Here is a 23,568-nt window from a genome sequence, read left to right on the forward strand (position 1 = left end):
TCTCTAACTTTTTTTTCTTCTTTTCCTCTTTTTTTTTTTTTTTTTTTTTTTTTTTTCTTTCGCAGTTTTAAGCAGCGGGGTGAAGAGGAGCGGGGAGAGACGCGGGGGGGAGCGGGGCCGGCTGCTGTAGCGGGCGGGGGCAGAGCCCCGTGGAGGAAGGGTCGGCTGCCGCGACGCCGCCTGCCCCGGCTCGCTCTCCCGGCTTGTTCTCCCAGCTCTTCTCCCGCGTATCCCGCTCCCCGGCGCTGGGCGCCTCTGGCACCGATGGATTGGGGGAGCCGCAGCTCCTGAAGCCCGGACTGCTCCCCTCCCCCTGCCCCTGCTCGCCTTGCAGGATCAGTCGCCCCGTAAGACAGACACACGCGTGCACAGCCCCCCTCCCCCTTCCCGCTTGTGCAGAAACTTCTTTTTTTGTTGGGCTTTTTCTTCTCAGTGTAAAATGGAGGGAGCCGGCCCCGGGATGGCTCTGCAGCCGCGGACCCCCGGCTCCGCACCGCTCAGCCTTTAAGCAAGTGAAGGGGGGCGGGCAGGGGGAACCCTGCACCCGCTCGGCACCACTCGTCCCCCTCGCCCGGGCCGGTCCGAGCTGCGGAGGGGGCGGTCGGCGGCCCGAGCGCCGGCGGAGCCGGGTGGGAGCGCGGGGAGCCCCGCGGCGGCACCACCTGGGCTGGTGGGACGGATCGTCGCCCGCGGCGCTTTCGCTGCCGCTTGTGAAGATTTTTATTTGCTTCCGCACAATCACGCCCACGGGCGCTGTGTGCGTGTGTGTTGGGTTGGCTTTTTTTTTTTCTTGGCTTTTTTTTTTTGGATTTTTTTTTTTTACCTCCTTCTTCTTCTGCTGGTGGAAAGCCCTAATTACTGCGATTGCTGATGGACCTTGGAAAGAAGGCTGCACTGGTGCCCCGCTCCGCAGTCGGACACGCTCAGCTTGCGCCGGACAGGGCGGCCGCTCGCCCGCCGCCCCCCGCCAGCTCCGCGGGCCCCCGCGCTCCCCCGGCCGCGGCTCGGGACGATACCGCCCGGCTCCTGCGAGCCAGGATTTTACTTTCGCCTCGCCGTTTCTCCTGCTCCGCTTGGATTACTTGGCTGCTCCCGCTCGCTGATCCCGCGCGATGGAGGTGAGTCCGCGCGGGGCGCGGGGGGTCCGCGCCTCGGGGCCCGCGGGCGCGCAGGGTGGGCTGCGCCTCGGCGGGGCGAGGGGCCCCGGCGCGGGACGGCCTCTCCTCCCCTCCCCGGCTACCGCCGGGCGCTCCCACCTCTCCGCTCTCACCCACCGCGGAGAGCGCTGCTCCCCACTTGGGAAAAGCTCCCGTATTTTCTGCTTTTTCCTTCTCCTTTTAAATTTCCCCCCGAAGAGAGGCTGCCCGCCGCAGGGACACTTGCGAGGCTCGCTCTGCCCGCCGCGTCCCGGCGCATCTTTCTGGCAGCGGCTCCTAACGCGAGTTTAAAGACATCTTTCCAAACTTCCCAAACTTTTTCGAGGAGAATCGCTATGGAGGAACCCAACGTCGGCGCTAATGGTGGCCTGTACCTTTAAGGAGAGCTGGCGGGGGGCCAGCGGAGGACCTGGAGTCAGCCCCCCCTCTTTAATTTTATTCTCAGTTTCTGGAGATTATCACTCTGCATCTGCAGCGGGTCCCGCCTGGGTCAGCGCGGAGGAGCGCGACTCCTCAGGGTCCCCTTGGCGCTGCGAGGACTCCATGTTGGAAAGGCTGTTGGCTTTTTGTTGTTTGTTTGTTTTTAATTGTCAATTGTATGGTAAATGGGCTGCGCTCGGAGGGTCACAGGGAGTTCAGCGGAGCCGAGGAGCGAGGCTATCCCGGGGCGCCGAGGGAAGGACACTGTGTGCCTTCACCCCCGGGAAAACACCCCCTCTGCGCCTCCGGTGGGGAGAGCTGGGCCGGGACCCGACCAGTGCTTTTTCCTGCAAACGTGAGACCTGGTCTCGCCCCTCCAAATGGCTGTGAAGCCGCAGCGGGGAGCAGGGGGCGGCCGGGGGGGTCCCCGCGGAGCCGCTGCGCCTCCCGCGGTTTACAGCCCCCCGGAGCCGAGCTCTGGATGCCGCCTGCCCGCTGGTAGTGCTCCTAGAAAACCAGATGCCTTCGCAGGCTTTCCAGACACCCCGTGTAAAACAGGATCAGAGGCGATCCCGCGGTGCAGGATCTGTAAAAGCCTCTCTTTTCATCTCGGCAAGGAGCGCGGGCTCCGCATGGGGTGCGTTAAATACCAAAACCCGCGGCCAATCTCCGCGGCCCTACAAAGTTGAACACGGTGCCTCACACTCCCGATCTCCAGCGCTCCGTGCTGCTGGGCAGTCTGCCTTTTTTTTTTTTTTTTTAACTGTTGGCTTTTTTGTGTGTGTTGTTTCTGGTGGCAGCTTGTCAGCCGCTCGGTGCAGAAGGGCCGGGCTGGAGGGGCCGGGCCCCTGCCCGCGGCCCCGGGCGCAGGTGCCTCCTCCGCTTCGCTACTCAGCGCGGCGGCTAGAGGACGAGGAGGGCGATTGCGGCGATGATGAGGCGCGGGAGGTGCCGTCGGAAGGGCAGAAGTCGCCCGGCCCCGTCGCCTCCCGGGGCTGCGGCGAGCGCGGCCGCCCCCTGTTGGGAGTGGGACGCCACAGCTCCCCGGGGGCCGCCGCGACGGCCAAGCCCAGGGGAGCACCAGGGCCCTTTGAAAGGGCAGTGCCCTTTGGCCCCGCCGTCCGGGTATTGCAGCTCCCGGTGCTGTCCCGGTCACCAGCTCCCTCCGCGGCCGCCCGCCCCGCCGAGGCAGCTCGGCGCGTCCGGGCCGGGCAGCTGCACAGCTCTTGGGGTCCCGCATGGGCACCAGCGTCTCCAACCTCCTCGGGGCTCGGGCAGTTCCACGGCGTTTCTTTGTTACTGTCATTATTCTAAGAACCTAAAAGATGTAAAAAAGCCCAACACGTTGTGGGCTGTTGGATGTCGCTGCTTGCCCCGCGCACACCTCGTCCCTCGCTCAATACTCCCTCGGCTTTCGCACCTTTCCCGGGACTGAGCCCCTCTGAGGCGGGCGGGCTCTTTCTGCTGCGGGAGACCGGCCCCCATTTACGCCCCCCCATCCATTTACCCACCCCAAGTTGAGGTGGGGGGCTCAACTCCCCCGCGCAGAAGATGTTTAACCCGCACGGCGCGGGGAGGCTTCGCCCCCGGGCTGCAGCCCCGGCGCATGTGGGTCCCCACGCTGTGGCAGCTTCCCCGCGTGTGCTCGGGCAGGTTCCGTGTCCGGCCCCGCCGCCAGCGCTCCGCTCCTCCCGGCCCTTCGCAAACAGAAATAAATTAGAATTAAGAGCACCTTCAATTCAGCGTTAAGGGCCTTTGGAGAATGAATAGGGAATAGGGAGCCCCCAAGTGTCGAAATGTCCTTTTTTTTTTTTTTTTTTTTTTTTTTTTTCCTTCCCCCCCCCTCCTCCTTCCGAGGGGAGGGGAAATAAACCCCGGGAATGGCTGTGGGTAGCGAGTGAGAGAGTCCCGTGTGAGGACCAGACGGTGATCGCGGGACCTGTCGGGGGAAGCGTTTGACTTCCAAGACGGCAGCCCGGTTGTTGCGGGGGCCGGGTCGGGACGCGGAGCCGCTCCTTGTCGCTCCTGGTACCTCCCCGGGCCAGTACCTGCCCCGGCGGGGCCCCGGGGCTGCCGTCGGGGCAGTCACCGCGGCGCCAGCGCGGAGCTCGGGGCTGCCTCGGCGATCGCGGCGAGCGGGAGCCCGGAGGCTGCGGCGAGATGGTTTAGGGGACGGCGGGGAGCTCCCTCCACGGCCGGCGGGGAAGGGCGAGGACCGGCCGCATCGTCCCCGGGTGGGAGCCGTCGGGACCCCCGCGGAACCGACCCCTCGAGGCACCGGCCTCTCCCCTCCCTCTTGCGCTCGCTTTGCAAACCTGAAGCCGCCTTTAGCCAGCCGTGAGCTGGCCTCGGCACGGGGAGCGATGGGGTAATGCCCGGCCCGGGCCCCGCGCGTCGCCTGTGGCCCCGGGGCAGCGGGGATGGGGTCCCCCGTGTCCGGGGCCCCTGTTCCGTCCCGTCCGGTGCCGTCCCGCCGCGGGCGGGGTGCGGGAGCGGCGGGGCCGGGGCAGAGGGACGGGCGGACGCCCCGGGAAGGCGGTGTCCGCGGGCGGGGTGGGGGTGCGGGGGTGGGTTTTGCCCGGTGGAGCGGGAGCCGCGACGTGCCTGAGTCTGGCACCAGAACCTCGGCGGGGAGAAGGGCCGGCGAGGCAGAGTCAAGTTAAAAGGGGCCCGGAGACTTCCGTTGTTTAAACTTGAATGTTCGAAAATGGTCTGAGGAGCAATAAACAATCTGATCCTTTTTCTCCCCCCTCTAGAAATCCAGTGCAGTATTAATCCACGGAGGTGCAGTGGGGACAGTTGGCAGTACAATGGCTTCTCAGTACCTCGTAGTGGCTCTGGCCGTTTTCTCTTCTTTTACCCAGGTTGTAATAGAAGCCAGCTCTTGGTGGTAAGCATCTCCTATCGACTTGATTTTAAAAGGGGGTGTCAAGATTTGCTTGCTTAAATGTATATGTGCTTCTTACGTACTTTGTTTCTGAGGGAGTACCGCTGGAGCGAGGCAGCTGGGGAGTGGTGTGCTCGGTGTAGTACGTTGTGTAGTAAAATGAACGGGTCTGTCGAATAAGGGTAAATGTGCACCATCTCGTCTTGTACAATACAGTTTTGAGAATGCTGAATGGTAGATTCTCTGTGGATTTTATCATCTTTAAATTACTAGAATTGTGTCTCTTTTAAAAGAGCCATTTTAAGTCACTTAGAAATTTTGCATGTATAAGAGAGAATGCTGATTTACAAGTAAAAACTTTTATTAAAGTTTAGGCTTGAAGTTTTCTGTAACTCAAATGTTTACAAATATATTTTGTTACAGAGAAGTACATTTAAATTTCTGCTTTGGCAATTGTATAGTGTTTAATGTTGAGAGTTCTTGAAATAGGTGTTTCTCTGCTGTTTCAAGTGATCCTTTGTGGATTAATGGCCACTTTTTAATTGAAATGTATCATGTGAAGAGCACTTTCAGAATTAAGAAAACAAAGTTGATTTTGTTTACAGTGAATGTACTTGCCTGTATTGTTGTGTTGTCATTCGGAAGAAGCTAGAAGTGGTCTGTAGCAAGTTTCTAACTCCTGGCTTGCTAAAAGTTTCCCTATTTTTTATAGCAGAAGAGATTGAAAAGTCCGGATTTAAATGTAAAATATGTGTTAAAACAAATTGGGGTTTGGGGGACTTTTTTAATTTTTGCTTTATTTATTTTCCTGGCCTTGCAATTGTTTGGAGCTTCTGTTATTTTTTACTATGCCAACTTAAGCTGGTAAAAGGCTACCTAGATGCAAGTGTTCCAAGTCTGTGTCTTACTTCAGTCTTTAATATATGGTGATAACCACATGGATGGGAACTAATAACTTCTGTCCTGTCCTTAAAACAAAAGTTTCATATTTAAGTGTTTGTTTAGGGTTTTTTTCTCACTTATTAGCAAAACCAGGAGTTGTATACTAATGTATAAGACACAGTTCTGTTTGGGATTTATGGATTTTTAAAAAAAATATTTTATTTTATTTTAGAGTCTTCTGTTTATTAATGCAAATCTTTCTTTATGCAGGTCTTTAGGGATGAATCCCATGAACCCCATGAACCCTGTTCAGATGTCAGAGGTGTATATAATAGGAGCCCAGCCACTATGTAGCCAGCTAGCAGGGCTTTCCCAAGGACAGAAGAAACTCTGCCAATTGTATCAGGACCATATGCAGTTCATTGGAGAGGGCGCAAAGACGGGCATTAAGGAGTGCCAGTATCAGTTCAGACATAGAAGATGGAATTGCAGCACTGTGGACAACAACTCTGTTTTTGGCAGAGTCATGCAGATAGGTAGGAAGCAACATCTTTATGATTAAACTCTTGTCTAAGGATATGTATGGCACACACTGTTCTGCACTTGAAGCTCTTGCCAGGTTCTTACTGAGTACTGTATACAATCAAGTGTTTTTAAAAGTTGGCAAAGGAGTTGGATTATTTTTAGCTGGAGGTGATTTCCCACCACTGTCCAGCCATGTGTCTTGGAAAACAAAGTAGGAATATATATTTGCATATGGGAATAGAGGAGAAAGGAGAATGAGGCCCTGAAATCTCTTTTTTACTGAACCTGAGAGAAAACGAAGGCAACCTAAGAGAATTAAAACCAGCAGCGTCTTGTAAAATTAAAGATGTCCATGTCTAGTTCCAAAGTTAGCGGCTGCATAATAAATCGCTCTTGGTCCAGAGGTTAACTGAAAATTGCTGCTCTGTCGATTAGTGTTTATAGGCAATTCCTCCTTGCTTATTTCCAGATATGGGTTTTTTTTTCTCTTTTTAAAGAAAACAGATTTATTTTTAAGGTACTGTAGCAGGGCAATTTTTATGAAAGCAGTTCTGTCAGGGCAAAATGTGTGATTGTCTTTATAACTCACCTTTAACGTAATCACGCTGCTGGAAAGAGAGACAGATTCCTGTTTAACATCTTATCACAATTAGGTGGACACCCAACTCTTTCCCTATCAGCTCCTCTTTGAAAAGGGCTTCTCCAGTGCTCACGTGCTGCCTGCCTTTCCCGGCATTTAAGGACCTCATCGTATTTTAAAGGCCTTGGCAAAATTTTAACCAGTGCTGTTGAGCTGAGTCCATGGTGAAACTTCCCTCTGACTTTCTCAAGTCAGATTGCAATCAACTGAAAAACGCCTATTTTCTGGGTGATACCTGTGATCTTTTAAGTAGTGATCAGTACACTGACAAACTCAGCAGTGCTTTTTAGTTGAAGCTGTGAAGTGAAGCTTTTATGTCAGTGTTTTTCTGTGCTGCTTTAAACAAAAAAGTTTTAAAATGGATCTCAGTCTAGGTTTTATCTGTAAATGGGCTGACTCCAGTTAAAGTTGAAGGAATATATCAATTCACATTTGGTCTCAATTTTTGTTAAAAGAAGTTTTTATTTGGAGATTGTCAGACAAATAGAAAAAAATCTATTGCATGAAAGTATCGAATTGGAACAGCTGATTTTAGATAAACAACCTTCCCTAGGCTTTTTGCAAGCACAGTATTAACCCCCCATAGAGTTTGTTTTTTTACCTTACCCGAGCAGAAGTCTAAAAACACATGTAACATGAAAGAAAGCTTTTTCAGTACACCTCTCTGTTCTAGTAATCTAACAAATGTCAGAAAAATAATCCATTTAAAATTTAGGCCTTCATCCTTCAACCCTTATTTATTATCCAAGCAAGTGAAAATTAACTCAGGGGGACTATTGGAGTGAAGAAGTATACAGGATTGGGCTCATGATTGGGCTCATGATTTGTGGTGTCTGTCTCTGGAATAGTTGTTTCTGCCCGCCCCAAGTATGACAGGTCTATTTAAAGGTAGTTTCTTTCAAGTTAAATAACTTTGCCGCACCCTTCTGATGAATATGACTGTATTAGCTGATGTCTACACAGCAATTCATCATGTAATTAAGCCACTTATTCTAATTGCAGATGGAAGCAAGGTTAATAGCCATATTCAAGAATTAGAGTGTAAAGAGTGTGTTCACTGAGAGCAAGGAAGGTGGTGTGGGTGACATTTGTATTATTTCATGCTGACCCTCAGTAATGACCAGTTGGTGTTCCTCTGAGGAGAAGGAAGAGTGGGCACTTTCAGAGCCTAATTCAATTTATTTCAGCCTGCCATACCCTGGCATGTCAGGGACTGTCAGACACTCCTTACTCCCACCAGTGTGCAAGGTGACAGTCAGGGTCTGAATGCAGATTGTTTGGAAGGGCTTTGCCATCTGCTGTTGGCAGTGCCCCAGAGAGCACCCGGGCACAGCACTGCCCCACAGCACAGCCATGGCCCCATGTGTCAATGGACAGTCTTTCTTCCAGGATTTACCATGCACAGTTAGCTAAAGCTGTACAAATAAACCTAGCATTGGGTTTGGAAACTTGCTCTGTGGCTTATTGAACTGTAAAATTTTAGGGCTTGTGTTCTGCACTGCTCTCCTTGGCTGCTGGTTCCCAGGTCAGGCCGTGGCCCTCCCTGCCTTCCTCACCTTGCCCCATCTCGTGCCCATCAGCCCTGGGCAGGCTGTACTTGGGCTTTGCACACAGAAAATAAAATGACTGGGTCCTCCCCCAGCAGCTCTGTGTACTTGGGGTCCAGTTTATTCTGCCTTTAGCCTGATGTTGAATGCTTTTAAAGTGCAAGACAAAGAATGTTTTGTGTCTTCTGTTCAGGTATATAAAAAAAAAGTTGTTCTGTTCTTGCAGACTTATTCAGATCAAGTGTAAAGCTCAGCTCCTTGCTCTGTGGGTGGCTTCCTACAGTGTGTGTATATTGAACAGTTCCATTTCTATGTTTTATATATATGGGAGAGAGGGGACTTGAACGTGTTTGGAATGTGTGTTTCCTTGCCATGGCTACAATAGAGAGAAATCCTGGACTGTGGGAAAAGACAGATATGTTTGACAGTGAAGGAAAGCACAGTTGTGCCTGAAGACCAAAAAAAAAAAGTCAGAGTAACTCATCCATGTGAAACCATCACTCTTAGTGTGTTCCTGGGTCGATGACTTGAGGCAGTGTTGGCTTGAAATCTACTTCAGCAGCTGATGCTATTTTATAATTTACCTTAATGTTCAAGGAGGGAAATTGGGGGTAACTCTCCTTTCTGTACCCCAGCCTTTCTTTCTCCTTCCCACTAAGAGTAAGTTCTTTGAGATTTGTTCCAAATTAATAATGAAAATTAGTCAAAAATAGTCAGCTTTATGAGTTAAAATCCTGCAATAGGTGACATAGTTAACCATGTGAAAGCGTGAGCTGATGAAACATGGAAAAGAACAAAAATGGAACTGAAGAGGCGAGTCCTGTGGTCCAAAGTGGACCACGTTTCTTTCCTCTCAAACTAGTGGAAATTTTGCTTGAGGAATTAATCCAAAAATATGTGTTACAGAGCAAAGGGGAACATTAAAATCTGTATGAGGTTCCCCCTGCTATAGTTTGCAGTAAATGCAAGGGCTAAGTCACTGCATAAAGCCAATTATTTTTAACTGAAAAGGCTACTCCTGTAACCCTTTATACCCGTAATTTGTGTAAATACTTCCATGAACAGGTGGCTGTGAGAATAGATCATTTTAAGTAAAGTAGAAAAGTGCTTCTCATCTTCCTTAAATCTCATCTTTCCCAACATAAGATTTCTGATTTTTCCCATTTAAAACCAGCATCTATTACTAAAATAATCCAGTGGATGACAGCTGTTATATTAACAAAGCTGCTCTGACCATGGTGTCATCTTGATAATAAATATGGACCAAACTGAAAATTATTTATGTTTTATAAGTGCTTGAAAGCTCCTACTAGATTTGACCTGTCATGGTACATCTTGTACAAAGAGTTTTTGCCTCAAAATGTTGCTGGCTGAATATACATGACTTGCCCAAAACGTAGGCTCTTAAAGCCCTAATTTTACAAAGGCCAATGCTGTTCCTTGAGAAAAATCATGTAAAATCAGAATTAAAGCTAACTTGATTTATTGATTGGACAAAACATTAGGAATAAAACTTAACTTATAAACAGAAAAAAAAATATTTGGTCTATTCTCAGTCATTCTGGGAATCTTTCTTGAAAAGACCCATTGGGATGCTTTCTCTTAAGAAGAAAAGCAAACCTCAGGTGTGCTCTTTGGTGCAAGTTCTGTGTTTGTTTGTCTGAAAGCTTTGCTAGTTGTAGTAACTTGTGGCAGCCTTGGAAAAGTGATTGGGAAAGTCAGACTTTAAATAAGATGGGACTAGATACTGTCAGTAGGATGGTACGTGGCCATGTCTTACGTTGTGGGTATTGTAACTTTTTCATCCGAAAGTTTGAAACTTGAGGTTTTCCATTTCCATTTAAGGGCACCAGATGCAGGAGAAAACCTTCAAGGCTGCCTTGTGCCAAAGGCTTTTGCTTCCCTGTAATTTGTAAAGATGATTGTCCATGGACTCACTTGCCATATTCGCATGAGCTCAAGTGGTGGATACTAAACAGCACAGGTTGTCGTTAGTTTTAAATAGTCTCCTACAGAAGTGTCTGGCTAATGTGTAGGGTGGAAAGTTGTGCGTTGCTCTGCTGCACGTTTCTTTTGATACCAGGAGGCTTTGTAAAACGCTTGAACTTTAAATAAATTGGAACAAGTGGGTGAAGTGCATCAATCATGTTTGAGAAGTAGTAATTTAAGAACCAGACTTTTAAAAGTTGTATTTAACATCTCTTTCTTCTGAAAGACAGGAAGCTTATTTCCCTTCCCGCCCCTCACATGCAGGCATGGCCTCTTTGGCCCTGCTGGCATTGTGCTCCAGCCCTGGTCCACCTCCTTTCTGCCCTCTCATCCAGGCTTTCACCAACATGAATAACAAGTGAATTCTGCTCTTCACAAACGCTGTGTGTGCTCTAATGGGTTGGTTTTGCTTGGTTCTTTCAGAGTGGAGACATTTTGGGGGGCTTGGTTCAGGGTTACTCTACCTTTTAGTAGGCATATTAGTTTTTGGTGGCTCCTGGAGAGCCTTTGTCCTCCCAGCTCCTCAGTGGGCAGGGAGTGGTGTGCGTGGGCTCTCCCCTAACACCACTTGTCTCTCTGCGCAGGCAGCCGGGAGACGGCGTTCACCTACGCGGTGAGCGCGGCCGGCGTGGTCAATGCCATGAGCCGCGCCTGCCGGGAGGGAGAGCTCTCCTCCTGTGGCTGCAGCCGAGCTGCACGGCCCAAGGACTTGCCCCGGGACTGGCTTTGGGGTGGCTGCGGGGATAACATCGAGTACGGATACCGCTTTGCCAAGGAGTTCGTGGACGCCCGGGAGCGTGAGAGAGTTTACCAGCGAGGCTCCTACGAGAGCGCCCGGATCATGATGAACCTGCACAACAACGAGGCCGGGAGAAGGGTAAGTGACTGCAGAACAGTCTCCCTCCTCTCTCCTCCGTGTCCCTCCTTTTCGGGAAAGATGTGCCTCAGTGAGGCACAGACCGACCACCATGGCTTGTCTTTGTTTTGATGCACGGAACAAGAAGACGGCAAATACAGGGTGTGGGTGGGTGGGGAATACAGGAATTTGTGTTGCTTCTGGTTGTCTGACAGTCCTATTGCCTTCCTCATGGGGGAGGCCGGAACCAAAGCTTGTTGTGTTTCCCTCTGTATTGTTTCATGAAAAGTGCCCTGCTCGCTGTGGATTCTCTGTAGAACAGAATTTTATTAGTTGGTATTTCCAACCAGGACAGTGTGTGTTGGAAGGAGGAGGGATGTGCTGGGCTTCCCAGGCTGGAATCGTGCCGCAGGACTGTTCTGACCTTTTTTCTTTCCCTGCTTTAAGAGGATGTAAAAGAGCTTCTCGATGCGATTAGGAAACATGGTCTTCTGTGGTTGAACATGTCTTTATGGTTTCTTTAATCTCAAAAATGCCTCAAATGAATGGGTGTAAACTTTTCTTTTTTTTTAATACTCTCAATGTGAAGAGCCAAAATCATTATTTTCCTAGAGCTTGAAGTGCCAGCAATAGTCGGCTGGAGACTTTACACTTGTGTTCTAAGGTGAAGGAGGATGAAAGATAATTGAAAATTAATAGTATTTAAATGTAAGAGGAAGGTGTCTGGAAGCAATGGACAGGCCAATTACTATTAGCAAGAAGAAAAATTACACTTTCACAGTTGCTTACGGAGACTCGAGCAGTTTTTTCCTTCCTCAGCCTCATCTTTGCAGTGCCATTTGGCAGCGCTAAAACTCTCTGTAACTGCTGGGTGGAAGTTGTCTACAGTATCATCTAATGTGTCAGACCCCAGGATTTTTGGGGCAGTGTCAACACTGACTCTTATTTCTATTTGTACAGGGCAAATGACTAAGGTTTCGCTGCCAAAGCTTTGTAAAGAGGATATTGCTATGTAGCTCTGTCTTCCACCCATAGGTGTTTGGGGGTTTCTTCTTGGATGAAGTCTCTCTTCCAGAGCAGTATTTGGGATAGGAGGAGGATGCCGAGCCAAGAGTAGACAATCAGCTGCAGCTGAGCCAGGAGAAAGAGGAATCTTAACTCTTTCCCTAATTGCAGCCTCAAGCAGAGATCAATAGGGAGAGTAACTCAGATAGAAAATAAAGGGATGTTTTACATTTCTCAATGAAACAGCAAAATCCTTTGCTGGCGTGAGAGCAAATTCCTAAAATTTGAGCGCAGCCTGACTGATGCTGCTGTCTGGGCTGTGTGTGTGCTGTTGTGGCTGTCTCAGTTGTGGGGAGAGGCTGGTGAGAGTGCTCCCCTCCTCCTCCCGGCTGTTTGGGGTGGTGGAGGTGCACATGTATCAGCTCACTTGCTCTTCCTTCCCAGTGTATTGGAGGAGGGGGAGAGAATGTTAAGGTGAATACAATGGAAGGGCCAGTGGGAATACGACAGAGGGCAGGAAATGAGGGAAATAAATGCTTTCACAGCCACGCTAGTCTTTCATCATCATTTTTGCTTCTCTCCCTGACTCCTCCAGACGGTGTACAACCTGGCTGACGTGGCCTGCAAGTGCCACGGCGTCTCCGGTTCCTGTAGCCTGAAGACCTGTTGGCTGCAGCTCGCGGATTTCCGCAAGGTAGGCGATGCCCTGAAGGAGAAATACGACAGCGCCGCCGCCATGAAACTCAACAGCCGGGGCAAGCTGGTGCAGGTGAACAGCCGCTTCAACGCCCCCACCATCCACGACCTGGTGTACATCGACCCCAGCCCCGACTACTGCGTGCGCAACGAGAGCACCGGCTCCCTGGGCACCCAGGGCCGCCTGTGCAATAAGACCTCGGAGGGCATGGACGGCTGCGAACTCATGTGCTGCGGCCGGGGGTACGACCAGTTCAAGACGGTGCAGAGAGAGCGCTGCCACTGCAAGTTCCACTGGTGCTGCTACGTGAAATGCAAGTTGTGCACAGAGATCGTGGACCAGTTTGTGTGCAAATAGGGGGACAGGACGAGGTGGGAGGAGCTGCAGCCGCCTGCCAGCGAGGGGCGCGGGCCCCTCTCCCTTTCCACAGGACTATCTCCACTTTTTATTTATAGAGTCCAACGAGTTGTTGTCTTCTTTTAAGAAAAGTAAAAAAAAAAAAGAAAAAAAAGGGCGGGGGAAGGGAAAAAAAAAAAAGAAAAAAGAAAAATATAAAGGTTGCAAAGAGAAGTGCCTGGAAACCCTCTCTGTGTCCATCCCAGAACTGTGTTAGGCTTATATTTTTGGCAATAATGGGTGAGAATCTGAGAATATTTATTTTACAAAGTTAAAAAATTGACTTTTCTTACAAACAATAGAGTAGTTTGAGGGGAAAATCCGACATATTCTGATTTAGTCCCATGGAACGTAATACATGTGCAGTAGGCAGAGCAACCATGTAATGTGCTTGGGATGCTAGAACAATCCTTATGGATGTGAGGAACACGCAGGCCTGTCCATGACTTTTAGTTTCAGACACTAGAAGTTGCTAGAATAGGGTATATAAAGCTGTTCAGTGCATGTAGGGCTCTGTAAATAAGGGGTATATCCAGCATGAAGTGCTGTGTTGGTTGCATGTCTGACTGTTCCCGCAGTGTCACCGGAGGGCAAAGAGCAAAGAATCAGAAAGGCTTTAACTGCGCTATCCCTGAGTCACAGGGGCTGGTTCCAAAACCTACCAAGACTGGGAAAAAAAAAGAAAAAAAAAGAAAAAAATCTGCCTTGGTGAGTAACGAACATATTCTTCAAGGCAGAGTTTGGCCTCGTTAGGTGATTTGGAGTGTCTCCTCTGACAGAGCAGCACTTCCCTACTGCTGAGTGTGGAGCAGCCCGGGGCAGGCTGTGTGGAGCACTGTAGCTGGGCAAGGGGAGCTGCACTGCTTACAAACAGCTTTGGTTTCCCAGCCTGGAAAGCCCATGGAAAGTAGAGTTCCCCAAATTTGAAAATGCCTTAAAATGGTGTAATAGCTGGCTGTCTTTCAAAACACAGCTTGACAAATAACTCCTCTAATTTTATGTGAGAAAATAAATCGTTAGATATCCGCTCTTGGAATGATTGATTTTTATTTTTTTCGCAGATTTTGGGAACGCTTTCACTCAAGGATACAATAGTTTCATATTTTAATAACATTAACTGACTATTATAGTTCAATGAAACATTGCAGCAATACCAAATTTATCATCCTATGTCTTTAATACACATGCTTTAGATAATATATTGCAGATATACACTACAACTGTTCAGACTATACTTGAGCAGTTACATATATATGGGAGAACTGTGGTCTGCTGGTGTCTGATACTTCAAAGCTTTTTGTACATATATATTTTAATGATTTAGAAAATAATAAAACATCTAAAATTACAGGGGCAGTTCATCCCTCATTTTCAGATCTCTTCAGGTTTTTAGATTGATTCCAAGCTTTTGGTGGTTTTGGTTTTGTTATTTTGGGATGGTTTTTTGTTTGTTTGTTTTGGTTTTGGTTTGGTTTTTGTTTGTTTTTGTTTTTCATTGTTGTTTTGTGTTTGGCTTTGTTTTGTTTTGTTTTTTTTTTTTTTAAACTTTTATCATTCAAAAGTTCTAAGGAGAATCCCGAAGAAGTCAGCCTCTTCCCAACTTTAGGACTTTCCTGGGTGGTTGGTAGAGGCAGCACCCTGCACCTGAGTCATTACTGGTCTGGAGATCGCTTCTATTCCACTCTCATGTTAAGGGCATTATTGATTATTGGTGAAAGGAGACACCTTCCAACTCCAAAATGTGCTGCATTTAGCCCTTGCTTTTCAGTTTTTGAACTGAAAAATTGTTATTTGTCAAACAATATGCGTTCCCCCCTATTCTGTGTACTTACACAGGGTTTCATCTTTGGTTCAGATGCCTCTTTTCAACTCAGTCCCATTCAACAAGTTAAAGAAAATAGTTTTGCAGATACCAAGTGAGGAAAATCTTTCACTTTAGCCTAGTTGTACTAAAGCCTTGCCTTTTCACAAGCCTTTAAGCTGTATCATTAAATTCATCTTGATCATTTATCAGCTTCTTAATGGCGCTTTATTGCTCTTAATTTATTGTACAAGGACATATTTACCCCTCATCTTCAGATGTTTGCAAAGAGTATCTTTAAAGTAAGAGAAATAAATAAAGCACTAATTCATTGAATATGTCACTTTGGTTTTTATTGTACAAAAATCATGATCTTGTTTTTCATTTGCTGAATCACCTCATGTTCCTTTCTAGTGACTTTTGTCTGAGCAGAACTGAATCTCATGATCCTAGCTATTAAAACACTATTTAATGTAAAATATTTTACTTGTCATTCAGATATGTAAATCTTCTATGTCCTTTCCTCTGTTCTGTACATTTAATGTACATATTTCTGTCTCGTGTGATTTGTATATTTCACTGGTTTAAAACAAAAAAAAAGGATTATGCCATAATTGAAGATAGACTATAAAAATAAAACTTTGGTTGTATATTGGGAAGTGGTTTTAATTATCTTTCAGAGGAGGGTTTGTTAAAACAATGAAGAGAGTTGATTTTTAAATTTACTACATGGTAAAACAGCGAAGTGTTTGTTCGCCAAACATACAAAGTACATCTTGAAGTTTTATTTCTGTATTAAGAAGACTTACAGATCTAACTACTATTTAAGAGGAAAAAAACCCAACACACCAAAAAACAAATCACAAGTGCCTGTGACTCTGAACTAGAAAGCATTTTAGAGATGGGTAAGTACTAAATTAGCTGTGAATAGAGACCTGGGTTAATGGTACGTATGTGCGTGGTTCCAGGACTGCCGGCAGTGATTACGGGACAGTGGGACCTGGTCCCGTGAACAGCTTCCTCCAGCAGTCCAGTGATGGCAGCAAGATCCTCATGTGAGCAAAGGTTTCCAACAGGAAAAGTTTCCAGGACTGGGTTTTGTGCGATCTGGGTTGTGTGTGGGGTGGTTTCCCCCGCATCAGTCTGACTGAGCTGAGCTGCAAGGTGAAATGGAGCGTGTATGGACGGAAGAATCCTTAAAAAATGCCAAGGCAAAGTACAATGAAGTGTCAATGAAGTATTCATAGGAAGGAGGTAAAGCAGAAAACAAAAATGAATGTAAAAACAAAGCTTTCTGTTTTGAGAATGGCTCGTCTTTGAACTGATTTCTTTAGTCATGATTTTTTTTCTGTTATGGGTAACTTGATGAATTAGTGGCCTTTCTTTACCTCTCTCCTGCTTTTCTTTTTTTTTTTTTCTTTTTTTTTTTTTTTTTTGCTCAAGGATAACCTTCTAACATATCGAAACTCCTTCTGGCTGCCAAGAATGTATTATCCCACAAACCAGTAGACCAACATCGTGTGTTTAAAATAGCGATTCTGGGCAAATGCAACGTTCTGTGGTCCTATTACTGACATCTGGTTCAGTTTTCCTTCACTTGTATATTGACCAGTATTCTTTATTGCAAAAACACAGCCCCTATTTAGGAAAGTCAGCATTTTTTTTGGACTGGATTGTATTCAAGCTCTTCCCAATAACACAAAAGTTACCAAAAAACTTCTTTATTGGCAGCAGTAAATAATCTGTATTCAAAATAGTCATTATGGGCTCAGATACAAGAGGGTTGTTTTTAATTTGCACCAAAGTTTATGTTTAATTTTGTGAAAAATGCTGTTTCAGAATCTTGGTTTTTTAGTAATATCTTCGAATCTGTGTGTTTGGTTATGGCTTTGCCAATACTGAGATTCACTCTGTTTTTGCAAAATATTGAAGCCCCCCTGGGTGTTACTGGCAAGTGCACCAGGAATAGGCAAGAGACTGACGGAAGTGAATGGCATCTTCGAGTCAGGCACTGCATTCAGGATGCAAGCTAAAATCCTGCCTTTCTGAAGGATGTGTTTGATAGAATGGTCTTACAAAGATGGCAAAAACTTGTAGGAATTGGTACTGAAGCTGTCATTTGGGTAGGAAGTTGTGAGGAATAATATCTAAACCATTGTAATATTCATTGTCAAAGTGTGGTTTTGGTGAATCAGGAAAGACTTCTAGGTTTTGCTTCTGGACTATATGGTAGAGGAAACTGAAAACAAAAGGGAAAAAATGCAGCTCTTTTAAAAATAAGTATATTCATATACAGCTTATGTATGTACTTGCTGACTGTGGTAGTCTTAAAATTGTTTATCTATTATTGAAGTCAGTTTGGGAGGCAGGCCAGATCTGTTCTTTTCCTTTTCAAACTGTTTAAAATCCTCAATGGAAAAAAAAAAAAAAAGAAAAAAGAACTTTATTCCCTGCTCCAACGTCTGATATGTCTGTTTATGTTGCAGTGGGATAAAGGATCCACATAGGAGTGCAGTGAGGGGTTTGTACGTTAAATTTTGTTTTTTTAAAAGGTGTGATTAAAAAATCCAATCTGCCTCATACTCTGCTCTTCTATGAGATTGCATGTGTGCATTTGTATATACTCTGCTGGTATTTTCCAATTGTGTTGGCCAAATTCTGCTTTTAGTTATGGTTAGGCATCTCTCCTGACTCTGGTGGTGTCATATGAGCCTGACATTTTTCGCCCAGACGTGAAGGCCCCCGTGCTCAAAGAGAATGCATATGAAATATATCAGCCTTTCTTCTGCTGGCTGGTTATTTAAACATGGGTAACTGAATTATTGTGAAACAAATTCTGGGACTGCAGCTGCAAAAGCAGTAATACAGTATATTCGTAGTGATGTTTCTACGCCATACCTCCTAATTTCCCAGTTGATTTCCACTGCAGACAGAAAGTCTAGAATGCATGTGGTATGTTCCTCATCATGTATTTTATAAATGTAAAATAATGATTTGTCAATTACTGTTTCTATTATAGAGATAAAATGAGATATTTCGGGCTCTCCTGATTTGTTGAAAGCCTCTTACCTTTGGCTGCGTTGAGCACTGCTGGCTCGGAGGGGCACTGATGTGAAGCTGCTTTTGGGAACGTCTCAGAAACCTGGGCTGTGCAGTGTGAATATGGTACACTGTGTGCCTTTGTAGCCAGTGTTGGTTTACTGTGTGTTGTCTTACGTTGTGCTGTCTTTCTCAGCAGTCCTGCTTTCTCAAATGGCAATTGAACAGCAGCAGTCAAAATACTCAGCTGACGGGGAACCTCTGGGCACTCCATGGGCAGTTATTCAAACACTTTCTGAACTGGTTTGACCCATTGCTGATTTATTCCAGATCCATTGTGAGGAATTTAAAAAATGCAAACTGTAGAGTAGAGTTCATGGCATGGCTCACAGTTCTTTTTGGTTTTGTTCTGTTTTCATAAAGCAGTCCATACCAAAGATCCATATTTTTTGAAGATTTTTTTTTTTGTTAAGTCCTTCTCTAGGACACTCTGAACAAAGGAAACAGTCCCCACAATACAAAGTGATAATTTCTGTGCAGTTCCTCTGGTGACTGGCAGGACCTAAGTGACAGGTTCCATGGCAAGGACCACTTCCAGGAACCACCCATCACTCAGGGTGTCCTCCTGCTTCTCACCTGGGACTTGTTAGCAGAGTGCAGCAGTTGCAGCTTATTAGTCTCAGCAGCACTGGCTGCTGCTTTTTGCCTCTTCTTTCGCCCAGGGGAGCAAGCTCACCTCCTGGTAGGTTTTCCTGTTATTTTTCATACAGAAAATTGCAACTTTGCACAGCTTTTCTCAAGTGTGGACTGGGATCTATTTTCCATGAGTGTTGATTTCAGAAGAGCTAATGCTTGGTAGGCAAATAGTGCTGGGGCTTCTCAAGTATCTCTTTGCTTTGTAAATCTGCAACCTTGGAGGAGTAAAGGGTAATCCCTGAGCAAACTTGAACTGGACATTACCTGGGGCAGGGAGGTTGAGGTCATTAATGTTATAAAATACCGTTCAGTTGTATTTTTGTGCTTTTCTTTGGAGAAAAGGATTCACAGCATGAGAAAGAAAGTTGTTATTCAGTGAGATACAAAGTAGTAAACACTTGAAGAAAATGGGGAAAAGATCAAGTTATGGTGTGCAAAAAACTTTGTTAGCAAGTCTTCATTGGTGTTGATTGCCATTCATAAAAAATTGAGAATATGTGTATTTCTGCGTTTATGCTTTCTGGATGAAAGTTTTCCCTTGATAATACTTTCATCTTATAGTATGTTGTTGGATAAAGGGCCTGTAAGTAAATCAAGTTTGAGGACTTAATCAACTAGAAGTGAAACTGTAACCTAAGAAACAGCTCCCAGTCTACTATCGTTGAATTTTGCCAACTTGTACATATGAATTATATGGAATGCTTGTTACTTATGACCTCTGGCAATCCTCAGTAAGTGTAATGACATGTTTGTACCTGCAAATGGGTGATAAGACTTTTTTAAAAGTTTGTAACAAAGTATTACGATTTACACTGCATTTTTTATATATGGATTGTTTTGTTTTTTTTTTTGCTACAGTTTTTTGATATATATGAGAATCCAAATAGCTGATCAAAATTATGGGAGAGGGTGCAATGTCTTGGCATAAGCAACAGCTGTACACAGCCTAGGGAATGTGAGCTGGAAGTTTATTCATCTTGATGTTGTCTCTTGTAAAGAGCCAGTATGTACAGATCCTGCATAACAGATGCTTTGGAAAAGAATGATAGGAGGACTTCATGAATGGAGGACATAAGTAATTCATAGCAAGTACAAGGTCTGATGTAGTGGTGTTGCCTTTGCCATGTCATTTGCATGCAATATACATTTCTGTGTGAGCATGTTAAAGTCTAAGATCTTTACTCAAATGTAAGGACTTTATTAGAGCAGATTAAAAGCAGAATAAGCTCTAATGAAGCCAGATGTAATAGGAATCGAATATGTCCCTTGTTCTTACATGGGAGTGGATTTTGCTGTTACCTTGTTAAGATTCAAACTGTGTCTTCAGGATTTGGCTGACTGAAATGATAGATTAGTCATTGTGGAGGATTTTATGGATAATACATCACTTTTTTTTTTGTTAAGGGATGATAGATGCCTTTTCTGGAGGGCATTTTTATCATAGAATCTGCTTTAATTTGTAATATAGTTTCTGATCCTCTCTGTGGTTAGAGAATATGTGGAAACATCTATGCCTTGTGTAGACTGTCATCTCTCATGTCTTGTTGTCCTCCTTGGTGGTGTATATTTTGAATATTTTAAGTTACTATGGCTTTGCTATTTTAAAGTCTGACTCTTGAAAGTAGAGATCTTGTCAGCCCCCTGGCTTGTGGACCTTATTGTAGGAGATCTGTTGCCAAGTTTAGTGGAACCACTTAGCATAAGTAAGAGTGGCAAAATTTAAACATCTATGTGAGGAGCCAGCTTGACTGTACATTTAAAAAAATCTAGGCAAGCAAGATTAGGAAAAGATGTGCTTTCTTCATCTTATTCTCATGGAAAACTAAAGACATCTATCCTCCATCTCCATGCCTAGGTGAACTTCTGGAAGGAATAAAAGACCAGTGTCAAATGGTAGCCAACTTTTTCCCTCTACATCATGATCCTAATGTACTTTTGTTATACTTTGAGATCCTAAGGCTATGTTGATCTGCTACATGATTATATAATGCTCCAGGACACCTGTGTAAATAGCAAACAGAGAGGCTTTTTATAGATACTAGATCTTAGATAAGTGACTCTAAGAAGTAATATAGGATCCCAGCTGTAACCTCCTGCTATACATACCATGTATTTTTGGTTGTTTATTATAAGAAGTACAGAAGCTGTTCCTTGTAACATAATTTTTTTAAGGCTTGCATGTGTAAATATTAAATTTGCAAATATTAGATGGAGAAGCATTAGAGAAACCACTAAATGAATAGCTTCACATTCCTCATGGCTTATTCTGATGCCGATTTCCTTAAATGTTTCTCCGCTAACATTCAAATCTGTGTGCTGTTTAAGCCTCAGAGAGGAACTATGCAATCCCTCAGCCCTGGCCCTCTCTGGGTGTAGATCTCAACCAGCGATCTTTAATGGTAACAGATGTTTGCTGGAATCCTCCTCAGGGCGCTGATGTTCTGGGTCAGGAGCTTGTGGTGTTAATCAAAGCACCCTGTCCATCAGTGCAAGCTGAGGACCTGGCCCTCCACAGGGACCACGTTTTCCAGGGAGGTGATTCTGGTGTAGCAGTGCCCAGGGATAAAACTGGTAGGGACTCTGCTCTTTCAGCTCTATTCCATGGTAGGAATGTCCTGGTACAATTAACCTGCCTTGTGTTAATGAGAATAGACTAGAATCTGGAGGAGGAGAAGTTTTGGGTTTTGTTAGTTTTTTTAATAAATCGGATATCTTGGGAGAAGCAAACCTCTTCCAGTGGTCCTTCATAGGTACACTCCGGACTGCTGAAGCATTACAGTTCTCAGATTCCTGAAAAATGTCCCTGAAATCTACAGAAAAGTATATTGAATAGACCTCTCCATAGTTCCTTGGAGTGGTAAGGAACTACAGGGGCGTGAGCAAACTGTTGTTTACCAGTATTTATTGAGGGAGGTTGGTTTACATTATTGCTTTTTAATCACTTAATAGGGCACCTATTAAGAATGAATCACGGGTTTTCTTCCGAAAATAGGGTGAGGAAAATTGAGGCGAGAATACAAAAATGTGGATGTGGCAATAGTGGCATGATACTGTTCCTGTTTGCACAGTGTTAGCAGAGGATTCTGCAACCACGTAGCTGTAATTAATAGTATGTGTGTGGCTTGCAGCCGACTGACCCATGACTTCCCATGGATTCAAGGTTTCCTTTTCCAGCCATTTCTTGCAATACAGTGAAGAGTAAATAAGTCTTGTGGGACATTTTAGTCAAGCACCTCAATTAACAAGAAAGTGCAGAGCAAATTCAGTGGCGTTGATGAAACTTCTGTTATAAATAAGCTGTGTACAAAGAAGTAATTTAGGTTCCAGCTGCTTTGAATTTCTGTGTACATTTCTTAAACCATCCATAAGTAAACTAGTTATGATCTCATTATTACTCAAACTGATGTTGGTGATGATATACCTTTTATATTGTAAGGACAAAAATGCAATAATATCAAAAGTGCTTAGTTAGGACACAAAAACACATTACACAGTGTGGCTTATAGAACTTGAAGTACCAAACTCATCAACATATTAGAGTAAGTACCAATTAATTAATCCAAGAAGATTTTTTAGTGATTGTTAAATTTTTTCCCCCAGTACTCAGACCAATTTGTCATGTTGGTGTTTATTAATTTAACATTTGATCTGAAAAAAATTCCCCAAACTTCAAAGTTCAGCTTGTTCTTTAAGAGCAATCCAAAAATATGTTTCTTCAGGCCCCAGGCATTTCTGAAGTAGCTGAAGTTAAACAAAAACCATTTCTCTCAAACTCTGCAAATGTTCTAAAAGCTTTAAAGTGGCTCCTCACAGGGAGCCGGAGCAGAGAGGGAACCCCTGGGTTATTTTTGTTGCTGTGCAGTGGCACATGGCTTCCTGGCGGAAAGCTCCAGAATTATCGCTTTTCTGTGTGTTTGTGTATGGTTTTCCTTCCTCTTTTCACCTCTGTCACTGAGCTCCTCTCTACCCCTGTGCCCTGATTCCCCATTGAGAAAGTCTGGAGAAGGTAAAGGTTAGATCATCCTTCCAGCAGGGATAAACTGAATTCATGTCTGAATGAGAAGATGACTCACATCACATGTGAGTTTTTCCTAAGCTCCATGTTGCAAGGGATGAAGGAGGACTTTCTTCCCTTGTGCATCATCACACTGGAGTCTGATTGAAGTATTTCCTTGGTGTGTTTCCCTTTCATAAACTGTGTTTTTGCAGTAAAACAGAGTTGGTAAACCAGTCTGTATTTTGCTGGTTCCTTTTGCTGTTATAACAGCATCCCTGAGGTTACGAGTGCCGTTGAAAACTCTTCACTGGAGTAATTTTGGTGTGGTCTTAATTCATTTTCCCAAGCAAAGACTGGTATTCACATAAGATGACAACATGGCTAATCCGTTTTAAGTGCAGGCTCTGAACATATAGAGGCATTTCTAAGGGAATTGCTTCATTATTCTGAGGAGCTCCAACCCAAGCTAGTAATTCTGCATCCAGTTCAGTTAATATTTGTGTTTGCTTAAAGGCTTTCCATTTACAGTTTGCTTCTGGAGATTTCTGCCCAGTGCATCCTGCCCTGTGAGAAGCCCTTTCAGCTCAATTTCAAGAACTAGAGCTCTTTTCAGGGCTTGGTTGTCATGAAATGCACCTCGCAGTGGGGAGTCAAATTAACTTCTCCGAGACAATTGCATTGTATGTTAAAATACGTGCTGCTGCCCTTACATCATACGATAGCTAGTCGTGCCACGTCACAGAGAGGAGTTTGACATATGTTGCAAAATAAAAGTTGCCAGTCATGGACACTATTTTGGATGTTTTCATCTCCAGCAGTGCTGACATGATCTCTACCAGCAGATCGTCTCCCGCTGAGAGCATAACACAAACACCGCCAACACCCTGGTTCCAGATGTGCTTCGTGGCATGGAACCAGTGACAAATGATGCTATTTCCATCTTGCATGATAATGGACAGCAAAGAGGGCACCTTGATATCCCCAAATATCAACATACTATTAAACTTTTTGTATCAACGTCATTAAGGGACGGG

The 23,568-nt window shown here is 45.3% G+C and overlaps 1 protein-coding gene across 3 annotated transcripts; it reads left to right on the forward strand.

Moving 5' to 3' along the window:
• The first annotated feature begins 832 nt into the window (after window positions 1-832).
• On the forward strand, window positions 833-15,457 carry WNT5A (Wnt family member 5A). Of its 3 annotated transcripts, none has more exons than XM_064667658.1 (5): window positions 833-1,118; window positions 4,334-4,467; window positions 5,617-5,882; window positions 10,632-10,924; window positions 12,504-15,457. In XM_064667658.1, the coding sequence occupies exons 1-5, from the start codon at window positions 1,113-1,115 to the stop codon at window positions 12,960-12,962; spliced, it is 1,158 nt and encodes a 385-aa protein (XP_064523728.1). In that variant the 5' UTR covers window positions 833-1,112; the 3' UTR covers window positions 12,963-15,457. The 3 variants fall into 3 exon arrangements, with proteins under 3 accessions (XP_064523728.1, XP_064523730.1, XP_064523729.1); XM_064667660.1 differs by lacking the exon at window positions 833-1,118 and adding an exon at window positions 3,502-3,811; XM_064667659.1 differs by lacking the exon at window positions 833-1,118 and adding an exon at window positions 3,841-3,945.
• The last annotated feature ends 8,111 nt before the right edge of the window (window positions 15,458-23,568 follow it).

The sequence above is a fragment of the Pseudopipra pipra genome, chromosome 11 (assembly GCF_036250125.1).
Source record: "Pseudopipra pipra isolate bDixPip1 chromosome 11, bDixPip1.hap1, whole genome shotgun sequence".
Taxonomy (NCBI): Eukaryota; Metazoa; Chordata; class Aves; order Passeriformes; family Pipridae; genus Pseudopipra; species Pseudopipra pipra.

What these genes read in the sequence shown, in the direction of transcription:
- WNT5A (XM_064667658.1), top strand. An exon ending in TGGCAGAGTCATGCAGATAG is followed by an intron (nt 5,883 to 10,631) that starts GTAGGAAGCAAC and finishes CTCTCTGCGCAG; the next exon opens with GCAGCCGGGAGACGGCGTTC. An exon ending in ACAACGAGGCCGGGAGAAGG is followed by an intron (nt 10,925 to 12,503) that starts GTAAGTGACTGC and finishes TGACTCCTCCAG; the next exon opens with ACGGTGTACAACCTGGCTGA.